The 25,490-nt window shown below is 40.7% G+C and overlaps 4 protein-coding genes across 4 annotated transcripts; all 4 read left to right on the top strand.

Annotated features, from left to right (window-relative positions):
* Positions 1-1,235: 1,235 nt before the first annotated feature.
* LOC115624510 (senecionine N-oxygenase) lies at positions 1,236-4,256 on the top strand. Its single transcript, XM_030519222.1, has 6 exons — positions 1,236-1,447; positions 1,514-1,637; positions 1,705-1,770; positions 1,954-2,125; positions 3,328-3,866; positions 3,927-4,256. The coding sequence occupies exons 1-6, from the start codon at positions 1,236-1,238 to the stop codon at positions 4,095-4,097; spliced, it is 1,284 nt and encodes a 427-aa protein (XP_030375082.1). The 3' UTR covers positions 4,098-4,256.
* Positions 4,257-5,094: 838 nt separating this feature from the next.
* LOC115624509 (AT-rich interactive domain-containing protein 2) lies at positions 5,095-10,816 on the top strand. Its single transcript, XM_030519221.1, has 4 exons — positions 5,095-5,359; positions 5,419-6,446; positions 6,510-9,442; positions 9,702-10,816. The coding sequence occupies exons 1-4, from the start codon at positions 5,142-5,144 to the stop codon at positions 10,746-10,748; spliced, it is 5,226 nt and encodes a 1,741-aa protein (XP_030375081.1). The 5' UTR covers positions 5,095-5,141; the 3' UTR covers positions 10,749-10,816.
* A 1,750-nt stretch (positions 10,817-12,566) lies between these two features.
* On the top strand, positions 12,567-14,898 carry LOC115624568 (heat shock protein 75 kDa, mitochondrial). Its single transcript, XM_030519296.1, has 3 exons — positions 12,567-12,767; positions 12,826-14,587; positions 14,647-14,898. The coding sequence occupies exons 1-3, from the start codon at positions 12,629-12,631 to the stop codon at positions 14,819-14,821; spliced, it is 2,076 nt and encodes a 691-aa protein (XP_030375156.1). The 5' UTR covers positions 12,567-12,628; the 3' UTR covers positions 14,822-14,898.
* Positions 14,899-15,460: 562 nt separating this feature from the next.
* On the top strand, positions 15,461-21,963 carry LOC115624994 (V-type proton ATPase 16 kDa proteolipid subunit). The gene is made up of 4 exons (XM_030519865.1): positions 15,461-15,588; positions 16,368-16,484; positions 21,057-21,246; positions 21,310-21,963. The coding sequence occupies exons 2-4, from the start codon at positions 16,397-16,399 to the stop codon at positions 21,512-21,514; spliced, it is 483 nt and encodes a 160-aa protein (XP_030375725.1). The 5' UTR covers positions 15,461-15,588; positions 16,368-16,396; the 3' UTR covers positions 21,515-21,963.
* Positions 21,964-25,490: the final 3,527 nt, after the last annotated feature.

The following is a 25,490-nucleotide window of genomic DNA, read 5'->3' as shown; positions in this document are numbered from 1 at the left end:
TGTATGGGTGTACTACATACACACTTGCAATCAAACCACTCAATCTTTCTCTTATGAAAATGAAAAAGTTGTGGGAGATCGAAACTAAAATTTTCCACATTGAAAGAGAACAGAGTCTGAGAATCTTGAGATTTACACACATGTATGTATGAATGTATGTATGTATGTATGTGCATATTTATGGCTGCATGGAACTTAAATCTGTGTATATTATGTTTGTATCTTCTGGATAGTTTGCGTATTATCGTGAGGCAGACTCGAACACGTGCCCAATCTCAGAGACGGGCAACTTGTTTTGTGCTGGTTTTTTACCCTATCCAGAAAGGTTGTTTTCGTGTTATAAGTATGTACAAGTATATACAAGTACATCCATATGTATGTATGTGTCCATAAAAAATCAGAATAGCTGAATGGTTAGAAAGACTAAGCTGTTTTTCAACTTGCTAGTTTATATATACGTGCATACAAATACAACTACTAGACATCAGGTTACCATATCACATGGGATAAATAATATATAGATAAGAAGAAGGTCCAACTTTGAATAACGTTCTTTTGTTTTTAATATTTAAATGTAACTTATTAAGACCGTAAACTAAATTATGTTCATTAATTGAAATACCATATTTCTTTTTATGAAAACAAAAAAGATTTTTATTTAGGTCATTTTATTTTCCAACGGGTCTAGATAAGTTGAATTAACTACGTAGCATATACATATGTAGCTCTATATGTGTACAGGGTATGTAATAGTCGGGTACGTTCGGCATTGTATCTTCATGTTTTTTTTACTTTTACTCTATTGATAAGAAAGTCTTTCCGCATCTCTGTAGTAACTTTAGTCGACTCGTTCACTACCCTGCAATCAGAAATGAGCTTTTCAACCAAATACAATTTTAAATACATAATTGAAAATTTCGAATGAATTTTAAAATGGAGACTAAAATTATGTGGTTAAATTATGGCTAGGATTACGGCTGAATGATTATGTTGCAAAATAGATTCAAATTTCAACATGCTTTCGTATTTATGTATGTATTTTACGACAAATCCGAAGTATATGACTAGTGAACTAATCAACCCGTACGTCTAGCAAATGTAGTGCCATTCACTCAAATGACTTGTATGTTCACACCAGCGTCAGACTTCAGTGCTCAGTTGGACAGCGTGCGCGGCGCATTAAAACGAAGCAATCCGGAAAGCGAGTCCAATTTGTAGAACAGAAGTTCGTAAAAATGCAGAAGACGCCTATCAGTGAAAAGCGACGTGTGTGCGTGATAGGTGCGGGCACGGCCGGACTATGTGCATTGAAGAATTCACTGCAGCATGGACTGGATGCGGTGGCCTATGAGCGTGGAACAGATATTGGTGGCACGTGGGTTTACTCCGAGGACATGCCCAAGAATGAATACGACGAGGTGCACAGTAGTATGTACGAGGGCTTACGGTAGGTAGTGAGGAACAGTTTACGGGTTTTTTGTTTTGTTTTTATGTTCATGCCACATGTCTGCAGCACAAACTTGCCTAAAGAAGTAATGGGCTATCCTGATTACTTGTATCCCACCGATATTGAGGAATCCTTCATCACATCACACCAGGTGCTGGATTTTTTACGATCGTATGCTGATTATTTCAAGGTAATAACGGGTTGAATATATTAATGTTTTTAAATTGTCAGCTAATCACGGGACTTTTACTCAACAGCTGCGCCCGCACATCAAACTGCAGCAAGAGGTCATCAGAGTGCGGCCCCGTTTGGATGATTGGGAGGTAAGTGTTGACGTTGAAACCCTGTTGTTGTTGCTGTCGTTTAATCAATACGAATATATGCGTCAGTATTTATTTTTAAGTGCACATACTTTATTGGAGGTACATATAGTCGTTTCGTAACTGACCTTAAAAATAGTTATTACCGCATTTTTTTAAATTCCTTATATGTACATATGTACGTAGGTTTACGTTTGGGACTACACTACCAACAAATGCGACCCCATTTACTATGATTTCGTCTACGTCTGTAACGGCCACTACACGGAGCCAGACTGGCCCGAAATCGAGGGTAACGATATATACCAGGGCAAACAAATGCATAGCCATTTGTACCGTAAGGCCCAGATGTTTGCAGGTGAGTGATCATCTGTCATGTACATTAAATTAACATTAGTACATTAGGTTCGCGTGAGGTGAAAAATGTAACAGGCAGAAGGAGGCGTTTCAGATCCCATAAGAAGAGTCAATCTAGCCCTGTCTGTCTGTATGCACACTTGGATCTCAGAAACTATAAGTGCTAGACAAAAAATTGTCCACAAAGATGCTGCTTATGCCCCCCTACTCAACCAATAATGGAGATTTTCCATAACGCCATAACGCCTTATAATCATTTATGATGTTTATCTGTGAGACTATAGGATCTAGGAGCACATTTTCAGTCCAAGACGCCGAATACGCAGAAAATGTGTACTTCCGAATTTTCCATCCTCCCCCACCTCCCCGCAATTAGTGATTTTCTGTAACTCCAGTATTTCTTGGAATTTTTACTCAAATATTGAAAATTCCTTCAATTTGCAAGGAAGTTATAGCCTATGCGTAGTCTCAGCCCAAGCTCTGCCCGCAGCACGCATAGACTCACATAGATAAAATACCTATGTGAATGTGCAGCTATAATTACACCGTATAATAGATTAAATTTGTTTGTATCATAACAATTTCATTACTTTTTTTCAATTTAAAAAAATTTTTCACATTTTTATAATTATTCTACACATACATATTTACAAAGTATTTCTATGTCGGGAAACCCGACTTAACCTTCTTCACGTGCTTAAGCTACGGATGCCCTGCACTCAAAAGATAACACGTTTTTATGAAATTCTTTAGTTTTATGTTATTAGTAATGATCTTAAAATGTATTAAAGCTGGGTTTTTAAGATATATGCTTTAGTAGACAAACACAGGATTTTTGAGAATTCTTAAGATATTTATTTATCTTTTCGTTATGAAGTACTTAATAATTATAGTTGCTTCAGACAGACCAAGGACAGACCAAACGCAAGTGAGCAGCTTCATCGTGTTTGTCTTTCATAAAAATATTTTACTATCTCCGAGTAGGATAGACAGATAGATAGAATATACTCGAACAATCCGGGCAGTGACGCGAGGGGGCCGTCGTCTAGCATAATTTGAGAATAAAATGTTATTTTTGTAGATTCCACTGATAATACATACGAACACTTAATCTCAAAGTGGTTATTATTGTTTGGTGCGTGCCTGAAACCAAGCGCTGATAGCATGATCTGATCCGATTGAAATTTGATTAATATTTCTCAGGTGAAAATGTGTTGGTTATTGGCGCTGGGCCCAGCGGTATGGATATTACCAATCATATACGTAAAGTGGCAAAACAGGTTTATCTAAGCCATCACTTAGATACCACGCCCAATACCGCCTTCATGGGTAATGTGACACAGAAACCGGATGTGGCAAACTTCACCAAAAATGGTGCAGTATTCAAGGATGGTACTGAGGAAACATTCCAACATGTTATTTACTGCACTGGCTACAAATACTCCTTCCCCTGCCTCAGTACCGATGTCGGAGTGCAGGTTATTGACAATTTTGTTCAGCCACTGTGGAAGCACTGCGTCAACATTAACAATCCTACGATGGCATTCATTGGCCTGCCTTTCAATGTGATTCCCACGCAAATATTCGACATGCAAGTTCGTTTTACGCTCAAATATTATACAGGACAACGAGATCTACCTACGCGTGAGGAAATGATGGAGGACCTGGAACGTGAGATAGGCGAACGCTGGAATTGCGGATTCCGCAATAAAAAGAAGGCACATCAAATGGCCGAGCGGCAAGTAAGATATCTTGTGTTTTGAATTACTATCGGACTTTGTACAATTATCCGAACTTTTCAGTTTGAATACTACAATGAGTTGGCACGCTTGGCGGGCATTGCTAATATAAAGCCTGTCATTTTAAAGATGATGAAGGACTGCGGCAAGAAATATATATTTGAATTGGATTCATATCGCAACAACCGTTATAAAATTATAGACGATGAGAATTTTATCAAGAACGGCAAATAAGGCGCTTTTGTAACTATGTTTATTATTTACCCTTGTATTTCTAGCTTAGTGTTTTCTACTTAAGACAAATATAAATCACTGTGAAAGAACAAAACTGAAAAACAAAACTGAAATAAAAACAACAATGGAATACTACAGACGCACAGGCCAAACTCTTAACTGAATTTTTTTTTTTTTAATTTTATACTTTATTTAAATTAATAAAATCAAAACCAATGCTTTTGCATAGCTTTGTTGTCATTTATGTATGTACATAGTACATCGAAATTGCGCGTATGTATGTATTTAAGCGCGCGCAGAAACAACAATTGCTGGCAGTGCATGGGCATTGATTACATTTATGGCTATATATTTATGTTGGGAAAGTTTCAGGAAATTCGTGAAATTTTGATTTTGTAATACTGATATTTTTAAAAGCTTAGGAAGACTGCAATGTCAATTAGCAGCAACATAAATATTAATGGTAATAAAGAAATATACCGGTCCTAAGTTTCTATCGCTATCACGAATTCGGAAGCTCTCTTAAGCATTCACAATTATTCTGCATTATTATTCCACGTGAATACTTAATTTCTGTCACATTATTGTCCAAAAACTCACCATATATTTGTTAACAGTGCAATGAGTTCTGTTCGCCTACTTTTTCAAAGAACAGATGAGTTGGAATATCGCACTGTTTTCTCCAAATACATGCACTTAAGATTTAGTGGTTATATTTTAAATCATTTATTCTCAGTGATAACACTGTTTGTGGAAACCCTTTGTAATGATTTTACAACATGCGAAAAAGTATAACATTTCTGCTAATGAACTCTAAATCAAACAGTAAGCGGTTACGTTTACAATTAGCTTAGAGCACTACTTTTTAAGAAAGTGGCAACGCTGTTGTTGACGCGTTGCATATTATTCATTTGAACTGATTCCCGCTTGAACCAGTTATAGTTCCGTCAAGACCGCGTCCGTATTGCAATCTTTTTGTTAGGATTTTTTATAGTTTTAATTTTAAACAATTTGTGTAGCTGACCACATGCTTAAGTGTACAATATGGCGTCCATAGATAGCGTGAGAATGCTTCTGCAATCGCTGCCTGCTCAGCAAACTGAAAACGCGTCACAGTCCGGCGTAACAACGCCGCTGCGAACTAAAAATCCACAGCAGCCAATTATCTCAACTGAAAAGCCGGAGCGGGGAAATAAACAAATGCAATCGCTCAAGGCCGATGACTTTTGGCGGGACTTGCATCAATTTCACGAGCGACGCGGGTGAGTATAAGTGCGCGTTAGATGTATGGAAATGTCTAATAGTCAGCACCCTTTTATAGCACGCCGCTTACACAGGCGGCAAAGATTAGTGGTCAGCATGTAGACCTCTTTAGGTTGTACAATGAAGTGACTGAGCGAGGTGGATTCAATAAGGTCAACCTACGTGACGAATGGGACGAGGTGTACAGCTCGCTGGAAACGTTGCGGGAGCGCTGCGTTAATGGTACGGCAGGTATTAAGCACATCTACCGGAGGTATCTGGACAAATACGAGCGTCTCAATTTTTTTGGCGAGGATCCTGACAAAATGGAGGCACTAGAGGCGGCAATTGAGAATGCAGAACTTGGCGGCAGCAGCAGATCCCGATCACGTGCTCTGGCTGGTGGAAGTGGGCTAAGTAGTATATTTGGCACACAGCATTCCATGCTGACCGCAGTTCCCATGGCCTATAATCAGAGGCAACACAATATTAATTTGGAACGTAGGCGGCATCACAAGCTCTCCAGTGATCTGCACAAGCATAGCAACTACGAGAAACTGATGCTCTCTCTGCTTTCGCCCCTTCCCAATGAGCAGGACTTTGCCATAAATGTTTGCACGCTGATGACCAATGAGGCGAAACACACACTGCGCCTACCGGAGTGTCCCAAGCTGCTGGATGCGCTGCTGGCCCATCTGGGTGTATATGCTGACTATACAATCCGTAAGTTGTTCCAGCATGGCTATCAGCATGTTCGACGGCACTCTCAGTTCAGCTTTTGGCGCGACCTATTACACGACAAACCACAAATCCTTGAACTCTATACGGATGAGCAAGCTTGGCGCGACAATGGTTTGATTGGGAAAGACGATGAAATGGGAACTGTTTCGGATGAAGCAGCACGAAATGCGCTGTTGGAAGGTTGCGATGATCTGGACTTTCTTAATCTAGGCCGCAGCGATGGAACTGGCGACTACATGGGTCAGCGCGTATTACAAATCGCGCAAATTGTACGCAGCCTCAGTTTTCATGAAGAAAATCTCACAGTGCTATCAAAGAATCGCACGCTTTGGCGCTATTTGGTCATGGGTGCCAATGTACGTTGGAGTAAGTACAGCACATAAGCTCCAGTGAATGTTTTTCCCATAATAATTATTTTCTGCTCACCAGGTAACATTCACACGCAAGCACTGGAAACGGCGGGCAATCTAGCACAAGAGTTCGAGTTGCTCGATCCCACCACTGATGAACTGTCGCGTAATTTGCTGGCCACTATTTGCGAGGGTGTCGACTCAGCAGACCGCAACGTCATTATCAATTGCTTGGAGATTCTTTACAAGCTGTGCGCCAAGGAGGGCAATGGCGCACACATCAATCGGTGTCTTAGTCTGGACTTCTACCAGCGCGCCATGCAACTGCTTTCGCTAAGCGATGTAATGCTGCTCATCTTCACGCTGGAGGCCATCTATGCTCTAACCTCTCTGGGCGCACGTGCCTGCTCCATGTTGATGCAAGTGAACGGTATTGTTGAACAGTTGGTGGCGCTACTGACAGTAGAGGCGCAAAGCTACGGACCCGAGGGATGTATCTTAATGCGCGTTGTAGAGATTGTTCCGGGCAACATGTTGCCCATGGTGGCCCAAAACATAGCGAACATGCAGCAGTCAACAGTGCAACCGGTCCCGGTGGTACTACCTAAACCCGTGGCCTTGCCGCCGCCGCAAATGCCAGCACAGACGCAGGTGGTGTCTCAAATTGCTGTGGAACAGCAGCCACCTGCACCAATCCCGGCATTGCCTGTGCCCACCCTGCCCCAAGTTCAGATACCTCCCGCTCCTATAGCTTCTCCTTTACCCGCTGTTGTGGTCCCGTCTGCTCCTTCTGTTTTGCCCGCTCCTCCATCGGCCCCACAGAGCTGCACCCATGATGATGAACAGTATGCGTTGGCTTGGCTGGGCGCCACATATGAACGAACCGCAGCCATTGGGCCTGAGACCCGCGTGGAACAGCAGGAACTTTATCGTATCTACCTGGCACACTGCCAGAAAGCGGGTAAGCTCTCTGTGGTCAACCATATACAGTTCCCACGGCTCGTGCGCCTTATCTTCAATCAGACGGTCGGTCCGGTTATAGTGCGTCTATTCGATGGTACCGAACTGGCAGGTACGCATTATGTGGGAATCAAGAGGCGCGCCCAAGCGCTGCCCATGAATCAGCAGCAACAGCCAAAGCCAGCACCACCAGTGGTGGTGCAAATGCCGTCTTTGGCCATCGAGAAAAAAGATCTTCCCGAGAAATTTGACAGCAGTAATATCAGGCCAGAACCAGCCGTTTCACAACTGTCGGCTGCTGTCGAGCCAGCAGCGGAGGAAACTCCTGCCCCTACGCCGATTCCTGCAGTGGCAGCGACCACCCAGCAGCCCAGCTCATCGCTGATAAAAAGTCTCCTTGCAAACAAGGTGACAGAGCGCCAGCAAAAACAGAAAGCTCTGGTTACTCAGGTCCAGAGTACACAACCTCCTAGTCTAGTCGCCACCACAGCAGCAGGAGGTGCCGCTGTTTCGAGCGCTCAACCCATCAAGGTCACCTCAACGGCTATTAGTGCCTTTGTGAACAATCCGCTTATGCAACACACGCCTGTCAAAGTTGGCCAGACCACCATAAAGCCCCTGCATCCCCAGATGTCACTGGACAAGAAATCACCGCTAGTAACTGACTCTGCGCCCCCACCACTGGCTCCACTGAGCGGAGCTAATGTAGTGACAAAGGATGCCAGCGGCCGTACGGTCATCATAGCCGCGGGAAAACGCAAGCTGACTATTGATGACTCGGCGACGGATCAGGTGAAGCGCTTGGCGTTGGAAAATACGACCCCTGCCGCCGCCAAGGATGAGCCACAAGTAACGCCATCCAAAAATGCAGCAAACCTCTATGCCGATTTGGCCGCATCTATATTAGAAGATGAAGATCTCGACGATGTGCCGCCACTAACTAGCACCGCCTTACCCACCCAGGATCCAGCTACCCAACCACAACAACAACAGCAACAATTGCAGCTCATACCAGCCAAGGTCCACAACAGCAATATGACGACTCCTGCCCAGCGACAGCTTGTATTCCCTTCCAGTGGTGGACCACCCCAACTAAAGCTAGCCACTACGGCTACCATTAAGACCGATCAGGGTCTGCAAACAGTGCCGGTTATACTACAGCCCAAAAGCATGGACAACATTCCGGCCACATCGACTCAGCCACAGACGCAGTACGTGCTGGCAACCAATCAGCAGGGTCAAACGTATTTGGTGGCACAGCAAACGCAGCCGGCACCACCCCCACCACCGCCCACACAAACTCTGCTTGTTACCCAGTCGCCACAGCAACCTGGATCTGGCACCAAGACCATCATCATCTTGCAGCAGCAAGGGGGTGGTGGCATCAGCACCGCGAGTGTCGCCGGCACTCAAAAAATGCTCATGACCACAGCGCAGGGTCAACAGGTGCTAGTCACAACAGCACCAGCCCAACCACGGCCACCACTGACATCACAACAACAGTCGCAGCAGATCTTCATCAATCCTCAGCGTACTGCGCCACAAGTGGGTGTAGGTGCTGGTCAAATGTCACCCTCCTTGCTATCGCAGCTAAATCAAATACCGGCCACTATTAAGCTTCATCAACCCCAGTCTGCCACGCCACCGTCAACCCACCAGCGCTTGGCTAAGACCAGCGCACTGCCTATACCTCAATTACAACAACATCAGTCAATCATCCAACAGCATCTCATCTCGGGTCCCAGCGAAAAGCGGCAGGTACTACTAGGCGGTGGACGAACGATTGAGATCAAGGAGACGCTCATCACACAGACGCCCACGACACCGCTGCAGCAGAGCCAGCTGAATTCTCAGACCATCATAACTACTCAGCCAACGACAGGAGGCGTTGTACTTCAGCAGCAACAGCAGCACATACGCTCGGTGCTAGAACAGCAGCAACAACATCATCCTTCCATCATTCAGCAGAAAATCAGTTTGCCCGCAACTACAGTAAACTCTCCCTCCACCCAAGCTGTGGTGGTTCAGCAGTCATCTACATTGGCTACAACGGTAAGTAGATCAAAATTACGGACCCATTGGCATGAATCCGAAGTAATTGGCAAATAAAATATAAGCTTGTACATTTCATGTACTGGATATAATAATTGAAGATTTCTTTTTTACACAATGTGCATGATTACATTAAAAGCTTAAAAATGCCACCGCAAATATTTACAGATTGAGTATTCATTTCCATATCATATCTTATCAATTTGTGTTCGCTCTATGTTCTGAAATGTATACTAATTTATATATATTTTTTTAACAGCACTCAGAATCGGCCAAACCTACACTAATGGCTGGAAATAAGCCAACGATCACGCCGACAACGGCTGTGGCTAAGAAGCAACCGGCGCCAGCACTGGTGCCTCCAAATAAACCACCACAGCAATCGACAACAGCGCCTCCAGATATTCCCAAAATTATCGCACCTGAAACTAAATCATTGGAGCAGCAACATGTAACAACAGCTATAACGTCAGTCGCTGCTCACTCAGTAACGCCCCCCATAGGCAGTAACAGTATCTGCAGCAGCAGTTCCACAATAGTTACTAGCAACAGTACTACTACAACAGCTACCAGCAACAGCTCTACCACGACCGGGACCCCCATCGTCTCCACCAGCAGCTCCACCACCGCTGTCTCTCCGGCTTTGCCTATCGACGTGAATTGGCTGTTTATTTGCGACTGGCGCAACTGCCCGCGTCGAAAATTCAAATCACTCAACGAGCTACAGCACCATATGTGGCGAGTCCACTGTCCAGATCATATAGACGCCGCTGCAGAAATCTACTGTCAGTGGGGCGTTGGACCCAACTTCTGTGACAGCATACCCCGCAAACGTTATTCGCTGATGACTCACCTGTTTGATCGCCATTTAACGCCTGAAGGTCTGCGTGCCAGTGCGCAGCGACGGATTGCCACGGGCATTTACAATGTTGCGCCGGCACAGCCAGTTGTTACCATTGTACGCAACGTGGAAGCCCGAGCAGGCACCACCTCGCCGTCAGGTCGTCTGCAGGTTGGTGGGAGCGAGGCTTCGTCTCTTCCTGGGGTGAACAGCTCAGCCCTGCAGGCCATAAAGCGACACACGATGGACTATATTAATCCCAAGGAGCTAATGGATGAGAACGAAGGGCCGGTCACCAAGAGCATTCGTCTGACTGCTGCGCTTATCCTGCGGAATCTTGTCAACTTTACGTCAACAGCCAAACGAAATTTGAGAGGCTATGAACCACACCTGGCCAACGTCGCGCTTAACAATGTAGAAGCAAGCGGAACAATTTCCCACATTCTGTACGAGTTGAGTCAGTGAACGGCAATTCGATATCTATTCAAGTAGCGTGTATTTTTGTACTCCTCTTAAAAAGAATAACATTTATTAAAGTCACTATTAATGTGTGGAAAGAAAACAACGTAATTGTGTTTCGACTTCATTTCAGTGAACTGAAATCCCCCACTTCTTGGAATCTTAGCTGCTGTTGAAGTACAACTTTATTTCAGAATCAATTGGTAAAATCTTAAATGTTATAGATGTAACGATTAATTTTCGCCCCAATTCCTACATGGGGTACCTCGTATTAAAAAAGAAGTTTGTCGTACGAAGCTTGTTATAAAATACGTATATAAATACATATGTATGTATGTACATATGCACAGTGGCGAACACTCATGAATATTTGTGCATCACATTTCAGGATAAACATCTGCAAAATCTTTAAAAATGAATTAATGCTTGTGATTTTATATATCCTTTAACCAAGGGCGTTGACAGGGGGCGGCCCCCCTACAAAAAAATTTTCCATATGAAGTCGACCACACGTTCATTATTATGACGCACTATTTCGCCTTTAAATGGAACTGAGTTGGAAAAATTTTAATTTTTTATATCCCCTTTCGCGCGTTTGCAATTGTATACCCTATACCCAAATGGCATACTAGCTCATCAGAGCTAGAGTAACCAAAATGTTATCTAGATTCTTCTAAGCCCGAAAAAGGAGCTCGTGTTTTTTTCTGATGCACCCCCACTGCTTGATATTCGAAATTTTCCATATCTCCCGGTATTTTCGGAATTTCGAGCTCAAATTTGGCAAAATTAGTTTTTATTTGATTTAAATAATTAAATTTTTAAAATTAATCTATACAAAAAAATTTTTATCAATTTGTTTTGGTTTTTTTGGGAGCGGCTGCAGAGTATTAAAGTCGGTCGACTCTACCATTCCTTTTTTGTTCTAACTTGTAAAACAGTTCGGTGAGAATTACCAAGAGACTTAGTGATTTCCCGTGCTGATTGGTTGTTTTTCGTCATTTCGAATATTTGTTTTTCTTCTTCCTGCATTAGGCAGGATTTTTCACATTTTGAGTTAAGATTTCGGGAATAGTTCGCAAATATCCTAATAAACAGCAGTCAATTTGTCTACTATTTATACTCTGTACATGAAATGGAGGTTTGCGGGAGGTGAAAAATGTAACATGCATAAGGAGGCGTGGTAGACTCCATAAAGTATATATTTATATTCTTGATCAGCATGACAAGACGAGTCGATCTAGCTATGTCTGTGTTTCCACATGACCACCCATATGATCACCTAGATCTCAAAAACTATAAGAGACAGAGACACCAAATATGTTATACGCTCTCTTGCTTATAATTATTATATTGTTTTATTTTTATTAAAAATTTAAAGAATATTTAAAAAAATTACCAGATTTGATTTATTTTTACAGTTCTTACAGGTGTTTAACCTGAAATGTGATGAACATGTATTATGTTGGCCAATTGTACTCGCCAATTTTGGTTTCCCTATCTATTATGACTCGAAAGCTTTCGAGGTTCAGGCACAAGTTGCCTGTCATTTCTCCTTCTGGCCCCCTGCCATTACAGCTTTTAGGGAACATTTTGATTAACTTTTCTGGTAGAGAAATGAAATCCAGGTATAACCAGCAAATAAACTGTCGGTAAATACTAATAAAAAATGCAGTACATTTTTCAATGATTTGATTTTGAAACATTTGCATGTATTGAACCAATTGGAAATACTAAATTTTTTAAAAGTTGTGCAGCATTTTTATGCAAGCTGGTCACACTATTCTCGTCGCACATGTACAACTATTTGCACGTTGAGTAACAGTTTATCGGCTTTTGGAAAAAAACAACATATTTTAAAAAGCAAAAAATTAAATAAGAAAAGTTAAATGTCCCGTGCATTTCGTTGTGCAGCTGTATTCGGCAAAACTCGCCAATTGTCTAGAATTCAGGGCGCGATATGGCGTATAAATAATGCGGCAACCACCTCGGCGATTCTTCACGTGCCGTCATATTCCTCCACCGTGTGTAAGTTGTAGCGATAAGCCCAGTCAAATTCCTTTGCAAATCTGTGCTTGCGTTGCAGCTCTAGCGAGACGCCGCTACGCTACAGAGCCGAAGCAGGCGCCAGGTGTGGGGACTGTGGACAAACATGAGTTCCAGGCCGAAACAAGGCAGCTATTGGACATTGTGGCGCGTTCGCTGTACTCGGATCATGAGGTGTTTGTCCGGGAGCTGATCTCAAACGCCAGCGATGCACTGGAAAAGTTTCGATATACGTTGCTCAGCGACACAGAAAAGGCACTGGCGGCTAAGGACCGAGCTCTGGAAATAAGGATCACAACTGACAAGCCGCAGATGCAACTGATCATACAGGATACTGGCATAGGCATGACACGCGAAGAGCTTGTCAGCAATCTGGGCACCATAGCGCGCAGCGGATCCAAGCAATTTCTGGAACAGATGAAGAGCGAAAACAAGGCTGGAGAGGCTACATCAAACATCATTGGCCAGTTCGGTGTTGGATTTTACTCCGCTTTCATTGTGGCCCAACGCGTGGAAGTGTTTACACGAGCAGCCACTCCAGACGCGCCCGGGCTGCGCTGGTCGACCGACGGCAGTGGCAGCTACGAAATCACAGAGGTCAAGGATGTAGATTATGGCACCAAAATTGTACTTCACCTGAAGACCGACTGTCGTGAATACGCAGATGAGGATCGCATCAAGGCTGTGATCAAGAAGTACAGTAACTTCGTTGGTTCGCCAATTCTGCTGAATGGAAAACAGGCGAATGAGATCAAGCCGCTGTGGCTGTTAGAACCACAGAGCATCAGTAAAGAACAGCATATTGAATTCTACCGCTTCGTCAGCAACAGCTTTGACAGTCCCCGCTTCACGTTGCACTACAATGCAGACGTTCCCATAAGCATTCACGCCCTGCTATACTTTCCCGAGGGTAAGCCGGGATTGTTTGAGATGTCCAGGGAGGGCAGCACAGGTGTTGCGCTCTATACACGCAAAGTTCTCATCCAGTCGAAAACTGAAAACCTCTTGCCGAAATGGCTACGCTTCGTTAAGGGTGTGGTGGACTCTGAGGACATTCCACTGAATCTGAGTCGTGAGTTGTTACAGAACAGCAGCCTCATCCGTAAGCTATCGAATGTTATATCCACTCGCGTCATCCGATTCCTACAGGAACGCGCAAAAAAGCAGCCAGAAGAGTATGAAGCCTTTTACCGTGACTATGGTCTCTTTCTGAAGGAGGGCATTGTCATGTCCAATGACCCTGCTGAGAAGGAGGATATAGCCAAGCTGTTGCGCTTCGACTCGTCCAAGTCATCGGATGGACAGCGCATATCCCTTGATGAGTACTACACTTCGGTCAGCGCGGAGCAGGGTGACATTTACTATCTAGCTGCGCCGAATCGGGTGTTAGCGGAAGCATCGCCCTATTATGAGAGCCTTAAGAAACGCAACGCTCTGGTGCTATTCTGCTACGAACCGTACGATGAATTGGTTCTCATGCAGCTTGGCCAGTTTAAGAACAAGAAACTGGTCTCTGTGGAGAAGGAGATGCGCAAAGAATCCCAGGATGCGTCTAACTTGGCCGACCTGGGAGAGGGCAGCATGTTAAGGTCCGAGCTGGACATCCTGATTCCTTGGCTGCAGGAGCAACTAAAGGGAAAAGTTGCCAAAGTAAAGGCGACGACACGTTTGGACACTCATCCGTGTGTCATTACCGTAGAGGAAATGGCGGCGGCCCGCCATTTTATTCGCACGCAAAGTCAGCATCTGCCCGAAGAGAATCGCTTTGCACTATTGCAGCCAGAGCTGGAGATCAATCCAAAGTAAGTGACAATTCCAGACAAGAAATTGAAGTTCAAATTATGAATTCACTTTTTTACAGACACACAATTATTAAGAAGCTCCACTCTTTAAGAGAGTCCAATCCGGAATTGGCAGAGCTGATATGCAAACAATTGTTTGCCAATGCCATGGTCGGAGCTGGTCTAGCGGAAGATCCCCGCATGTTGCTGACTAACATGAACAACTTGTTGACAAAAGCTTTAGAAAAATACTAAGTTAGGTCCCTAAATTTCCATTTAAAAAAAGTCACATAACTTTTTAATAAATATGTTTAGTTTGTTATATATTTAAATGTTTCTTTTGTACTCGTTAAAATGTGGATAATTAATTTAAAAAACAAAAAAGAAATTAAATAAGGATATATATGTATACATACATACATATGTATGTATTTGTGCATAGAGTTAGCAGTTTGTGTAGCCTTTGTACCCACAAAGGTACGGTAGAGGGGTTTGTGTTAATGGGAATATAATGAAATTGATTAATGTTCATAAAGAAAGCTATCCGAAATTGAACAATTTTAGGAAGCCCTCCAAATTCCCCGGTTTTTCGGAGCCTAAGGCAAAAAATCGTTTGCTTCTAGTAATCATGCCAAAATCGGATTTTTCAAATAAAATTATTTGAAAGTGAGTTTTTAAAAATAATTTTATAATTGGATCTTAAATTTATAAGAATATAAAGTTCGTTTTTTACCCTAATAAATAAAATAATCGTTTTTAATATAAAAATGGTATCGATGGTCCCTGGTTAAGTCGCGTCTCTAGCGTTGCCACATCACCAGAGATCATTCATAAATCGTGACAATGAACTTTTTTCGGGTAAGAAACACCACTCACTACTTCATTGCAGCCCTGTCCCGTGACTAAATTTTATAAAAGCAGCGAGTAAAACCGTTTAAACTCAGTTGTCAGCAGCCAGCCAGTAAAAAACCCCGAGAGAGGCCAGCACGGAGCGAATTGCTTTAAATTAAATTTATAATCACGTGAGTGGAAAAAACAAAAGAAATCATATGAGAAGAAGCTTACACTAAACGACCACTGTATTGCTATTGCTACTGAAAAAAGGCTCGCGTACGAAATTAATTAAATGGGAGGCGGAGACAATAAAATCGTACAATATCCACATATACAACATTTTCTGCCACGACATATGTACATATGTATGTACATCTGTACATACATACTGTACACCTCACTAAAGAGCACGCGACTTTGTGTGCGTGTGCGCCGTGAGCGTAAAATTTCAAATGCAAAATAGAAGACAAAATACAATAAACGTGCAAATTTTTGTATTGTTTGAAATTGAAGTTATTTAAAACTACAGTCCGAAAATGCATGTGACTGTATTTGAGTGATCGAAATTTTCCAGCGCGTTGTCATTGCCAATTTGGCTTTTTTCAACTCATATGAGCTCATTTCGTCATGCGCTCACTCACGCGCACACACACAGCCACATGACATACTACGTAGCGGCTCTCACGAAAAAAATTCTACAATGGCATGAGCCAACTTCGCCGTCGTGTCTCTCGGACTCACTCATAAAACGTACGTTGTCGCAGAAGCAGCAGCAGCAGTGTTGGTCGGAAAAAGCGCAAGAAATTTTTTACATATACATATATTTTATATATATGTATGTACTATAACAAAAATACTTTGTTTCAATTGAACACATAGAAAACGTGCATAATATTAGCCGTGCAAACGCGCAATAAAACGTCATAACAATAAAATAAAGGTGCGACTTTCAATTTTCATTTTGTAGCCTAAAACAAACACAAAAAACAAAGCAAAATGTCTTCAGAAGTAACCAGCTCCGACAACCCCATCTATGGCCCCTTCTTCGGTGTTATGGGCGCATCGTCCGCCATCATCTTTTCGGGTAAGTTTAAATCGACATTTAATTTGTTAAGACAGCCACGCTGCGTGCGTAGAAAAATCGAACATTTTGTGTGGCGTAAAAGGTGTAAGAAGATGAAACAGTCGCTAGCTTGTGGTGGCAGGCAAAGTCGCGCAGAGCGGCGAGTGTAAAAATTCAATACACTCACAAAGCGACATACAGACACACACATTAACGATGTGTACGCGTATGTTTGAATTTTGCTTGCAATGCGCGTGACCAGCAAAACTTCATTTTTTAACCACAAAAGTTAATAAGAAATGGCATTATATAAGTAGTACTCGTTGGAGGTATCATTTTTGGCGACACATTCCAAGTTTAATCAGTTTTAATGCAAAAAAAAATGGCAGCCAAATTCAACAATTTTCAACATGCTAAAAACGGCATACTCATACTCACACAGACTGGCAAGAGATGGAAAGTAAGAGATAGCGAGAGAAAGAGTCTGAAAAGGAATTGCACTCTGCTCTCACACTGTATCAGCAAAGTTACAGTTTTATTGTATGGAGTTTGTGATTGAGGCGCGCTTTTCTACCGCTCTCGCTCTCTCATTCACTCAAGTCACAAGACCAACTTACGGTGTTGCCATACTGAAGTTCAAAGTTTTTTTTTACGTATATACATAGATATGTATGTAAAAATTAACAAAGCAGCAAGTGCAACTGCATGGTCGGGCTTCCGTATGTGTACTTTTGAGTATTTATGGGTTTTTGATGTACGATAGTGTTTGTGTGGGAATGTTTGAAATAACAATAATACACAACGTTTATGCCTCTGCTTCAGTTGCAATGGTCAGTCAGCTGACTGTTTTAATGAATTTGTATCCTCAAGCAACGATGTGCTAGTTTTCCCTTTCCTTTCAATTGTTTATAAACACATGATTTACTAGTGAATGTTCCCTTATCACAGCAATAATCACATGCCTTTCTGCATGATCAATTGTATTTAGGTACCTGTATCACAATGGAATAAGCATCACATGCTACAATTTCATGCCTCTTAATAGCGCTACTTATCAGTCTGCGCTGATAAGAAACTTGCCTTATTTACTGATAAGTTGTTTGATAAGATAACGGCTGCTTAACAGCGCTGGCATGTATGTTGCATAGCTAAGAAAAGCTAAAAAATGTAAACATTCACAGGATGATTATTGAAGTAGCACACGCTGCCTTCGTTCACCCATAAGTCTCGACCAAGGTTTTGTTAGAAGCTTTATTTAAGTAATTTTATCCAATTGCATCTTATTTTGTGATGTAATTATTATGTCATGCACAACGTCTTGTGATTCGCACCCCCACATATAACAGTAAAGCCGACATAATACACACGTGGTACATTTGTTTGTACGTGTATTGCTTCACTTCAATATTTACACGATTACTTAGAATTAACCCTATTGATAATGGCGTCTTTTGACATGACTATATTATTAACTTATTATCATTCACGTTGCTTGGGATTTATGAAATGCTTGGCAACACTGGCGATGTGCTCATGATCGCTCAGAAATGAGTTGCGCTTAACAGTTTAACGGCTCATATGTGTGTATGTATTTTATCCGCAACAATCATTGGTTGCCTTTACTGGCTGACTCACTTGTCGTATCGCAACTACATACTATATGTACTCTATAACAAATGGGCGTTGCTTTTTGTTTATCAACCGCACGCAATGGTGCCAAAGTTGTTATTTATTTTTGGAGTGTGCTTAAAATAATGACGACAAGAATCCTTCACACACACATGCATAAACTCGCGCATCCTCCCATACAATGTTTGACTGCCCTGCGCAAGCGCAGTAGCCAAAATAGTAGCAGATATAGAAAAGGTAGTAGTTACTACACACACAATACGAGGCCATTTAATTATGTAAAAATAAAATATGCTACCGCAAAATTGATATACCAGCACGTGACTAGCTTCTGTCATTCTTTCTATGCTGACTAAAAGCTATCTCATAATGTCCACACGAATCATTCTAAAGAATAAATAATAAATATGCATACGATGCATATGTACATATATACATACATACATACTTACATGTATGAATTTTATGTATGAACTGTTTTTAATAAACACGCTTATAGTTACACCTGGTTATGTAGGTGTGATTGCGTTTGCATCAATGTGTTTTAATCAATGAATAAAATGTCGGGCAGCATGCTTTTTTTGTGAACCTGTAACGCCCTGTGTCTTGCAAGCACGCACATTTATACATATTTACATACATCCACATGCATGAAAATACATAAATACATACATACGCAAATGTAAATAGCCATATTGACGCAAGCAAACTGATTTATCTTATCTTCATTATCTACTACACACTCACAAGTTGTTAGTAATTATAAATTTGAAGGGGATAGGTCGTAGGAAAGTAACTATGCATCATAGCGTGGAGGTGTAATACAATTCAATCCAGTGCCTGCACTGGAAGTGAAAACAGCGAAAGAATACATTGAAAATAGTTAAGCATAATATGTACAAGATATGTATGTACATACATATGTATACATTTGTAGATTGGTGCACATATTAAGTTTGTGCGTACATGTGTACATACACATACATACATTCATACAATCGCTGTTATTCATTATTCTTCTTCTTATTCTTGGCTACAAATGGCAGAATTTATTGATAAGATGTCCCGTTTTTGTTTCTGTTTTACCCGAATAGCCTCTCATTCTTGTCTCGTTTTTCTTTTTGTACTCTCGGCTATGACGCCGCTGAAATTTACTTGCAGTTTTTGTTTCAAACGATATGGAATTTCATTGTATGTATGTATGTATATGTACATACATACTTTCATATGTATGCACATTTGATTTTATATTTGTCTCGATTTTCCCTTCGCATTTTAATCGCAATATTCATGTGTATGTTGCTAAAATTGTGCTGCTTTGTCGTTTGCTGTTTTTAAACTTTCTTGTTGCTTCCTCTTGCTTTGAGCTCGCCCACACAAACGTCTGCCAATCGTCTGTCTTTTAATATATAATTACCTGCTAGTGTAAGTAAATATATACACTGAAACCCCAAACAAATGAGTCAAACAAAATTTACGCAATTTAAATGTAGGACTTATACTTATTAAACAAGTGTTGCTTTATTTCAGTGAATTTTTATTTTTTACATACTTTATACATATGTACATCTGGATGTAAAAATGTATGCACAATTTGATGACGAATTACTGTTATCTTTTATTTATTGCAATTGAATGGGAATGCGGGGATCTTTTATTTGCTTGCGTACTTACATATGTACATACATACATACATTTATGTGTTTCAAAAACACCTGTTTAGAGAAACCAATCAAGCAACTACATATATAAATGTTGGTTGGTTTTATTCATGCTATCCAGGTAAATGGACCAAGCCTAGTAGTTAGCTTAATCTTTCATGGGAATCAATTTGGTCATTTTTTTAGGCCTTTACTTTTCCTGGAAATTTGCATGTATATTTAATATGCAATAATATGTAAAAGTTCTTATGTTAACTGATACGTAATGCTCGGTTATGTGCAATGCATTGTATTATTTTCCACTTATTTAATATCAATTATATGTTAGCCCCATGTATAGAATAATAGTTAATTAGCATTAAATCACATGACTGTACAATGTCGTGGCAACAGCAGGAGAGACTGTATTTGAGTTATCACGCTCTTCTCTTCTCTTGAGCGAACAAATGACAGCTAACTCACAAAATCGCCCGCTCTATTGCGTTTGTGAATACACCCATATGTTTTGAGCTACCATTATTGCTGCTATTTCAACATTTATTATTGTGTGTGTTTTCCATTCGATTTATTAGCGGACACAATACATGCGCAAACAGCAAACACACACGCACTGCCACATCAGTACGTTTAAGCAAAACAAAAACCATTGACCGTCATATGAAACTGGTTTTATATTTTAATTTATAAATATTATTTGTGCGGGTTTCACTGTGGTTGTATAATTCACCGATCATGTACGAGCCACATTCAAAACCAAATCTATGTTGATATATCCACGGCCTCTCACACGTACATACACTAACTGCAATTCTTACTACTTACCCTTATCAAAAATGTTTAGACTATTTAGGAGCAGGGGAAGGGGGTCTTACTGACTGGTGGAGCTGAAGCTTTTGTTGTTGTGGCTTTGCTACGTATGTAGACGAAAAAAAACTCAGTCATGTGACTGTAAACGTTACGTCGTCGTTGCTAACAGTTTTTATAGAAGCTTCCAGTTGAAATGTTAATACACAGTGTTTGTGCATGTTCTGTAAATATGTACGTATATTGTACATAAATATGTAGCTTTACATGTCACTTGTGTATCCAATGTTTGGAGCAGATAATATTTGGAAAACAGCAAAATTGCTCTTAAAACCGATTCTGATCAACAGAGAAACAAATCTAATAATCGCTCTTATGTGAGAATCAATGGGTTTCCACTTATAATGCCACCAAATGAAGAGTTATATAAATAGTTTTGTAATCACATATGCTTGTACGTACGTTCTTTGGTATCTAACTAATATCTTTTATTTTGCAGCACTCGGCGCAGCTTATGGCACTGCTAAGTCTGGTACCGGTATCGCTGCCATGTCAGTGATGCGTCCCGAACTGATCATGAAATCCATCATTCCTGTTGTCATGGCGGGTATCATTGCCATCTATGGTTTGGTTGTCGCTGTGCTCATTGCTGGTGCGTTGGAAGAGCCCTCAAAGTATCCCCTGTTCAAGTGAGTATAAGATTGGGATGATCTTTCTTAACCTGGTTATATTCTGATGATTCATTTCAACAGGGGCTTTGTACACTTGGGCGCCGGTTTGGCGGTGGGCTTCTCCGGCCTGGCAGCCGGTTTCGCGATCGGTATCGTTGGTGATGCGGGTGTGCGTGGCACAGCACAACAGCCAAGACTGTTTGTCGGCATGATTCTGATTCTCATTTTCGCCGAAGTGTTGGGTCTCTATGGCTTGATTGTGGCCATTTACCTGTACGCGAAATAAATCAATCGCCCACAACAACAGCAAACAGCAAACCGACAAACAGCCCAGCAATCGGCAATAAACAAAAGCAGGTAGAACAACAACGCCAACCGGCAACCACACCCCACCATCAGCACTCACCCATTCACACATTGTGCAGCAGTAGCAGCAGCAGCAGCAGTCCTGGCGATCGGTGCCTGTATCAGCTTTAGGTAGACTTCGAGCAGTGCCGTTTGTATATAGCAAAAACAACAACAAGAACAAAAAAAACAATTTCATATTCACTGTATCTGCATCTGCGGATTAGTGCTGGTGTGTGTTGCCACATATTTGGCATGCAAATGTTGTCCGCCATTTGCTGGTGCATTGTTCGTTCAGTTTAGTTTTTATTTTCCGTTCAAATCTGTCAATCAATTTGCAGTTAAGTTCATAAAGTTGTACATTTCTTATGATTTACTTTTCAATATCAAGATTTTCTCTTTTTATTTTGCGCTCCACTTTGTGTGCTCTTTGTTATTTGTTTTTCCATTATTATTATTATTATTAAATAATGTTTAGTGTATATGTAAAATTCGTTAACTACAAGAAAAGCTGTAAAAACCAACAATTGTCAAACAAAACAAGTAATCTTTGTAAATTTGCATATAAATGCTGCAACAAATTAAGCGGAAAGGGCCAAACAACAAAATCACTCACAACAACAGCAACAACATCTACTGCAACACTGAAAACAATTAGCATCTCAGCTTTCCCAGCTGTTTGTTGATTGTTTTTCGGTCGCTTGTTGTGAGTTTTGGCAATACTTCAACAACAGCAACAACAACCAACTACATACAATCATACACACACACACACACAAACACACACACACACACATGCATACAAAATGTAACTAAGTCCTATGTTTATTTTTAATTATTGTTCAATTCTAAGAATAATATATTAAAAATTAATAATAATAATAAATTATATATATATATAATTATGATTTTTTTGTGATAAGAAAATTCATAAAAATGGTAATACAAAAATTACGGTATTGATATAAATATACATAATATATACATATATATATATAAAGCAAGAAACAGAAACAATTATACATATTAACATGAAAAAGTTGTTATAAAAACGAAACGAAAACAAATCAAGAGCAAGTAATACAACAAACGTAAAACACACAATTTTTCCGCTGTTATTGTATAGTAATGAAAATGCAAATAATTATATATATTATATATAAATATATTATGTATAAAATATTAAAAGAAAAGAATGTAGTAGCAAAATTATAAAACAACAAACACTACTAAAGTCGTGCAAGCAAAAAACATAGACGAAAAAGTTGCAAGAAACTCATGAAACAAAAACATACGAAAAATCCAACAAAAAAATTGTAAAATCCCAACAAATTAGAAGTTATTCTACAACAACATCATTTCGATCTGCATAGCACTATCAACCTATAGCAACAATAAATTTGTAAATAGCGCACCACATCGCTCTCTACCCCCCGTAAGCGGAGCCTGCCCCTCAGGCGCCGATGCATTCATGATGCTGAGAATGCGGAGGCGTCTGACTCGTGCAGCGCTACGCTTGCGGTAGACAGCGACGCCCTGCGTCGTTTCGACCATCACAATTCTCCACAAATGCTACAAAATATGCACAAAAAACCACAAACAAAACATATAGTATTGACTCTTGCCATAACCGGCCCACACACCGTTAAAAAACAAACAAACGACTAGAAATGAAAAGTTGCAGCGCCTGTGTTGTGTTCGCTTTTTGTTAAAAGGCTCATATGATTATGTTTTGTGTGGCCGGTTATATTTGTTAGAGTCGACGTATTATGTGGAGAGTTGTGACGATTTTTGTTGCTATTTGTTTTAAGTTGCCTTCCAACAACAATATGCGAACGAAAGGTTTAGAAAAACTGTAACTGTGTATTCGAACAACATCAAAACAAGCAAACCAACAACAGACATTGTATGAAATAAATTGTAATTTCTAATTTCCAAAAAAAAACTATCTGGTTGTTCATTATTTGTGGTTCCATGAGCGGGCGTGGAGGTTTCAGGAATATCATGTTTTTAGGCATATACTATAGAGTGGTCTGTGTAGTGCATTATTTTTAAATACTTAAGAAAAAACATTTTTTCGGTGTATTATTAGTTTATTTTCCAAGACCTTGGTGACTGTTTCTGGCTGCCTTTCTCGTTGGATGGCTCGATATTCCCCTTAAAAGCACGAACTGTTCATGGATGTTATGTCATGTTCGCATACCATACGGCGTCAAATCGCAGCTCCGAGATGTCCAGTTGACCACGCCAAGAATGCTGATAGCAAAATATCGATTGTGGCGTATCGCGCCATCCTGCTGAAAACAAAGATCGTCCAAGCCTCTTTCTAGCGGGAAAGAGCTATGCACAAAATGCCATTTCGTGCAATATTCCAGAATAGGTAAGGACGAAACGAAGTTAGATATTATTAACACCTTCCTCTCACCCCCCTCCCTCCTACCATGTACATCTGTAACCATACTGGTCTTTCCTCTGACTAAATCGTAATATTACGCTCTCAAATATACTATATACTCGTATAATCACATGTAAGCGATACTAACAAACTAAAGTAGGTTTTAGGAAATCACCCTAAGATTTACATGAGCATAACGTTTTGCAGAGGCACCATCAAGAGTGCGTATAAATAACAGCGCAGACCCCAAATGCCTCGGACCCCTCGGACAGCACAGGCATTTTAAGTTCAATACTCAAGTGAGTTGTAAGTTCAGGAATCAGCTCAGCTGTAAGCAATAGGACTATTCCAGAAACTTCTCCTCAATTTCTGGATAAGTTATATAGGTTTTAATAGACTGTACCCAAAGGGTGAAAATGTATGTTATACAGAAGGACGCGTGGCAGACCCCACAAAGTATATATATTATTGATCAGGATGGCAAGGCAATTCGATATAGCCATGTCCGTCCGTTTGTTTGTATGAGCGCAAAATATCAGGAAGTGCAAGAGGTAGAATAACCATCGTATGGTAACCATACCACCATAACCACCATGGTATCGAGGTTCCCCTAAATCCGAGGCAGATGAAGTTTATTTTTTTATTCTGATACATCCCCACTCCCCCGCAATTCGTGTTTTTTTATAACACTCATAATTCTTGGAATTTTGAAATCAATTTTGGTAGTTACATCCAGTCTTACATCATGTACCAGTAGGGCAAAAAGGGTATATTAGGTTTGTGCATAAATTCCTGCTGAATCGGTCTGTCATAATGAACCTTGACATACGGACACATAATCACTTACTGGGCGTATTTTCAAAATTCCAAGAATTATGGGAGCTATGGATGATGAGTCATCTTGGAATAAAATTTGGTGCTCCTAGTCCCTATAGTCCCCGAGATAAAGGCGAATATACGAATGGCGTTACGGAAAAGCCCCCACAGGGGGAAGTGGGGGGGGGGGGAATCCAAAAATAAAACAAATTTGTATAGCGTACATACACAAGGCATCTTTGTGAAAAATTTGGTGTCTCTAGCTCTTATAGTCTCTAAGATCCATAAGATTCACACGGGCAGACAGACAGGGCTACATCGACTTGTCTTGTCATGCTGATCAAGAATATACAGTCGAATCTCTTTAATTCGAATCTCGAGGGTTCTTTAAATATTACGAATTATCGAGTGTTTGAAATATCAAATAGTTCGAAATTTGTGAGAGAAAATAAATAAAACTTCGAATTATTAGGTATTGATCAATAATTATTTATTAACTGCTATTCTACCTGTACGTTGATACATGATTGAACTTATCGCAAAATGTACTTACATACAATATTTTCGCCTCTTTCTCTATGCAACTTTGAATTATCGAGTGTAGGACGTCGACGAGTTCGAATTATCGCGTCGTTTTGTTATTTAGCAATGATTTTTTAGTTCGAATTAGCAAGTGCACAAAAATGTATTGATTTAGTTCGAAATA

Source organism: Scaptodrosophila lebanonensis, unplaced genomic scaffold, assembly GCF_003285725.1.
Source record: "Scaptodrosophila lebanonensis strain 11010-0011.00,11010-0021.00 unplaced genomic scaffold, SlebRS2 tig00000061-arrow-pilon, whole genome shotgun sequence".
Taxonomy (NCBI): domain Eukaryota; kingdom Metazoa; phylum Arthropoda; class Insecta; order Diptera; family Drosophilidae; genus Scaptodrosophila; species Scaptodrosophila lebanonensis.
The sequence above is the reverse complement of the archived record's forward strand: the minus strand, read 5'-3'. Positions and strand labels throughout refer to the sequence as shown.

Bases quoted from the DNA above. Each gene is read 5' to 3' on its own strand.
- LOC115624510 (XM_030519222.1), top strand. From the start codon at position 1,236: ATGCAGAAGACGCCTATCAGTGAAAAGCGACGTGTGTGCGTGATAGGT. The intron at 1,448-1,513 runs GTAGGTAGTGAG...ACATGTCTGCAG, and splicing joins AGTATGTACGAGGGCTTACG to CACAAACTTGCCTAAAGAAG. The intron at 1,771-1,953 runs GTAAGTGTTGAC...ATATGTACGTAG, and splicing joins CCCGTTTGGATGATTGGGAG to GTTTACGTTTGGGACTACAC.
- LOC115624509 (XM_030519221.1), top strand. From the start codon at position 5,142: ATGGCGTCCATAGATAGCGTGAGAATGCTTCTGCAATCGCTGCCTGCT. The intron at 5,360-5,418 runs GTGAGTATAAGT...ACCCTTTTATAG, and splicing joins CAATTTCACGAGCGACGCGG to CACGCCGCTTACACAGGCGG. The intron at 9,443-9,701 runs GTAAGTAGATCA...TTTTTTTAACAG, and splicing joins CATCTACATTGGCTACAACG to CACTCAGAATCGGCCAAACC.
- LOC115624568 (XM_030519296.1), top strand. From the start codon at position 12,629: ATGTCCCGTGCATTTCGTTGTGCAGCTGTATTCGGCAAAACTCGCCAA. The intron at 12,768-12,825 runs GTAAGTTGTAGC...CTTGCGTTGCAG, and splicing joins GTCATATTCCTCCACCGTGT to CTCTAGCGAGACGCCGCTAC. The intron at 14,588-14,646 runs GTAAGTGACAAT...ACTTTTTTACAG, and splicing joins GAGCTGGAGATCAATCCAAA to ACACACAATTATTAAGAAGC.
- LOC115624994 (XM_030519865.1), top strand. From the start codon at position 16,397: ATGTCTTCAGAAGTAACCAGCTCCGACAACCCCATCTATGGCCCCTTC. The intron at 16,485-21,056 runs GTAAGTTTAAAT...TTTATTTTGCAG, and splicing joins GTCCGCCATCATCTTTTCGG to CACTCGGCGCAGCTTATGGC. The intron at 21,247-21,309 runs GTGAGTATAAGA...TCATTTCAACAG, and splicing joins TCAAAGTATCCCCTGTTCAA to GGGCTTTGTACACTTGGGCG.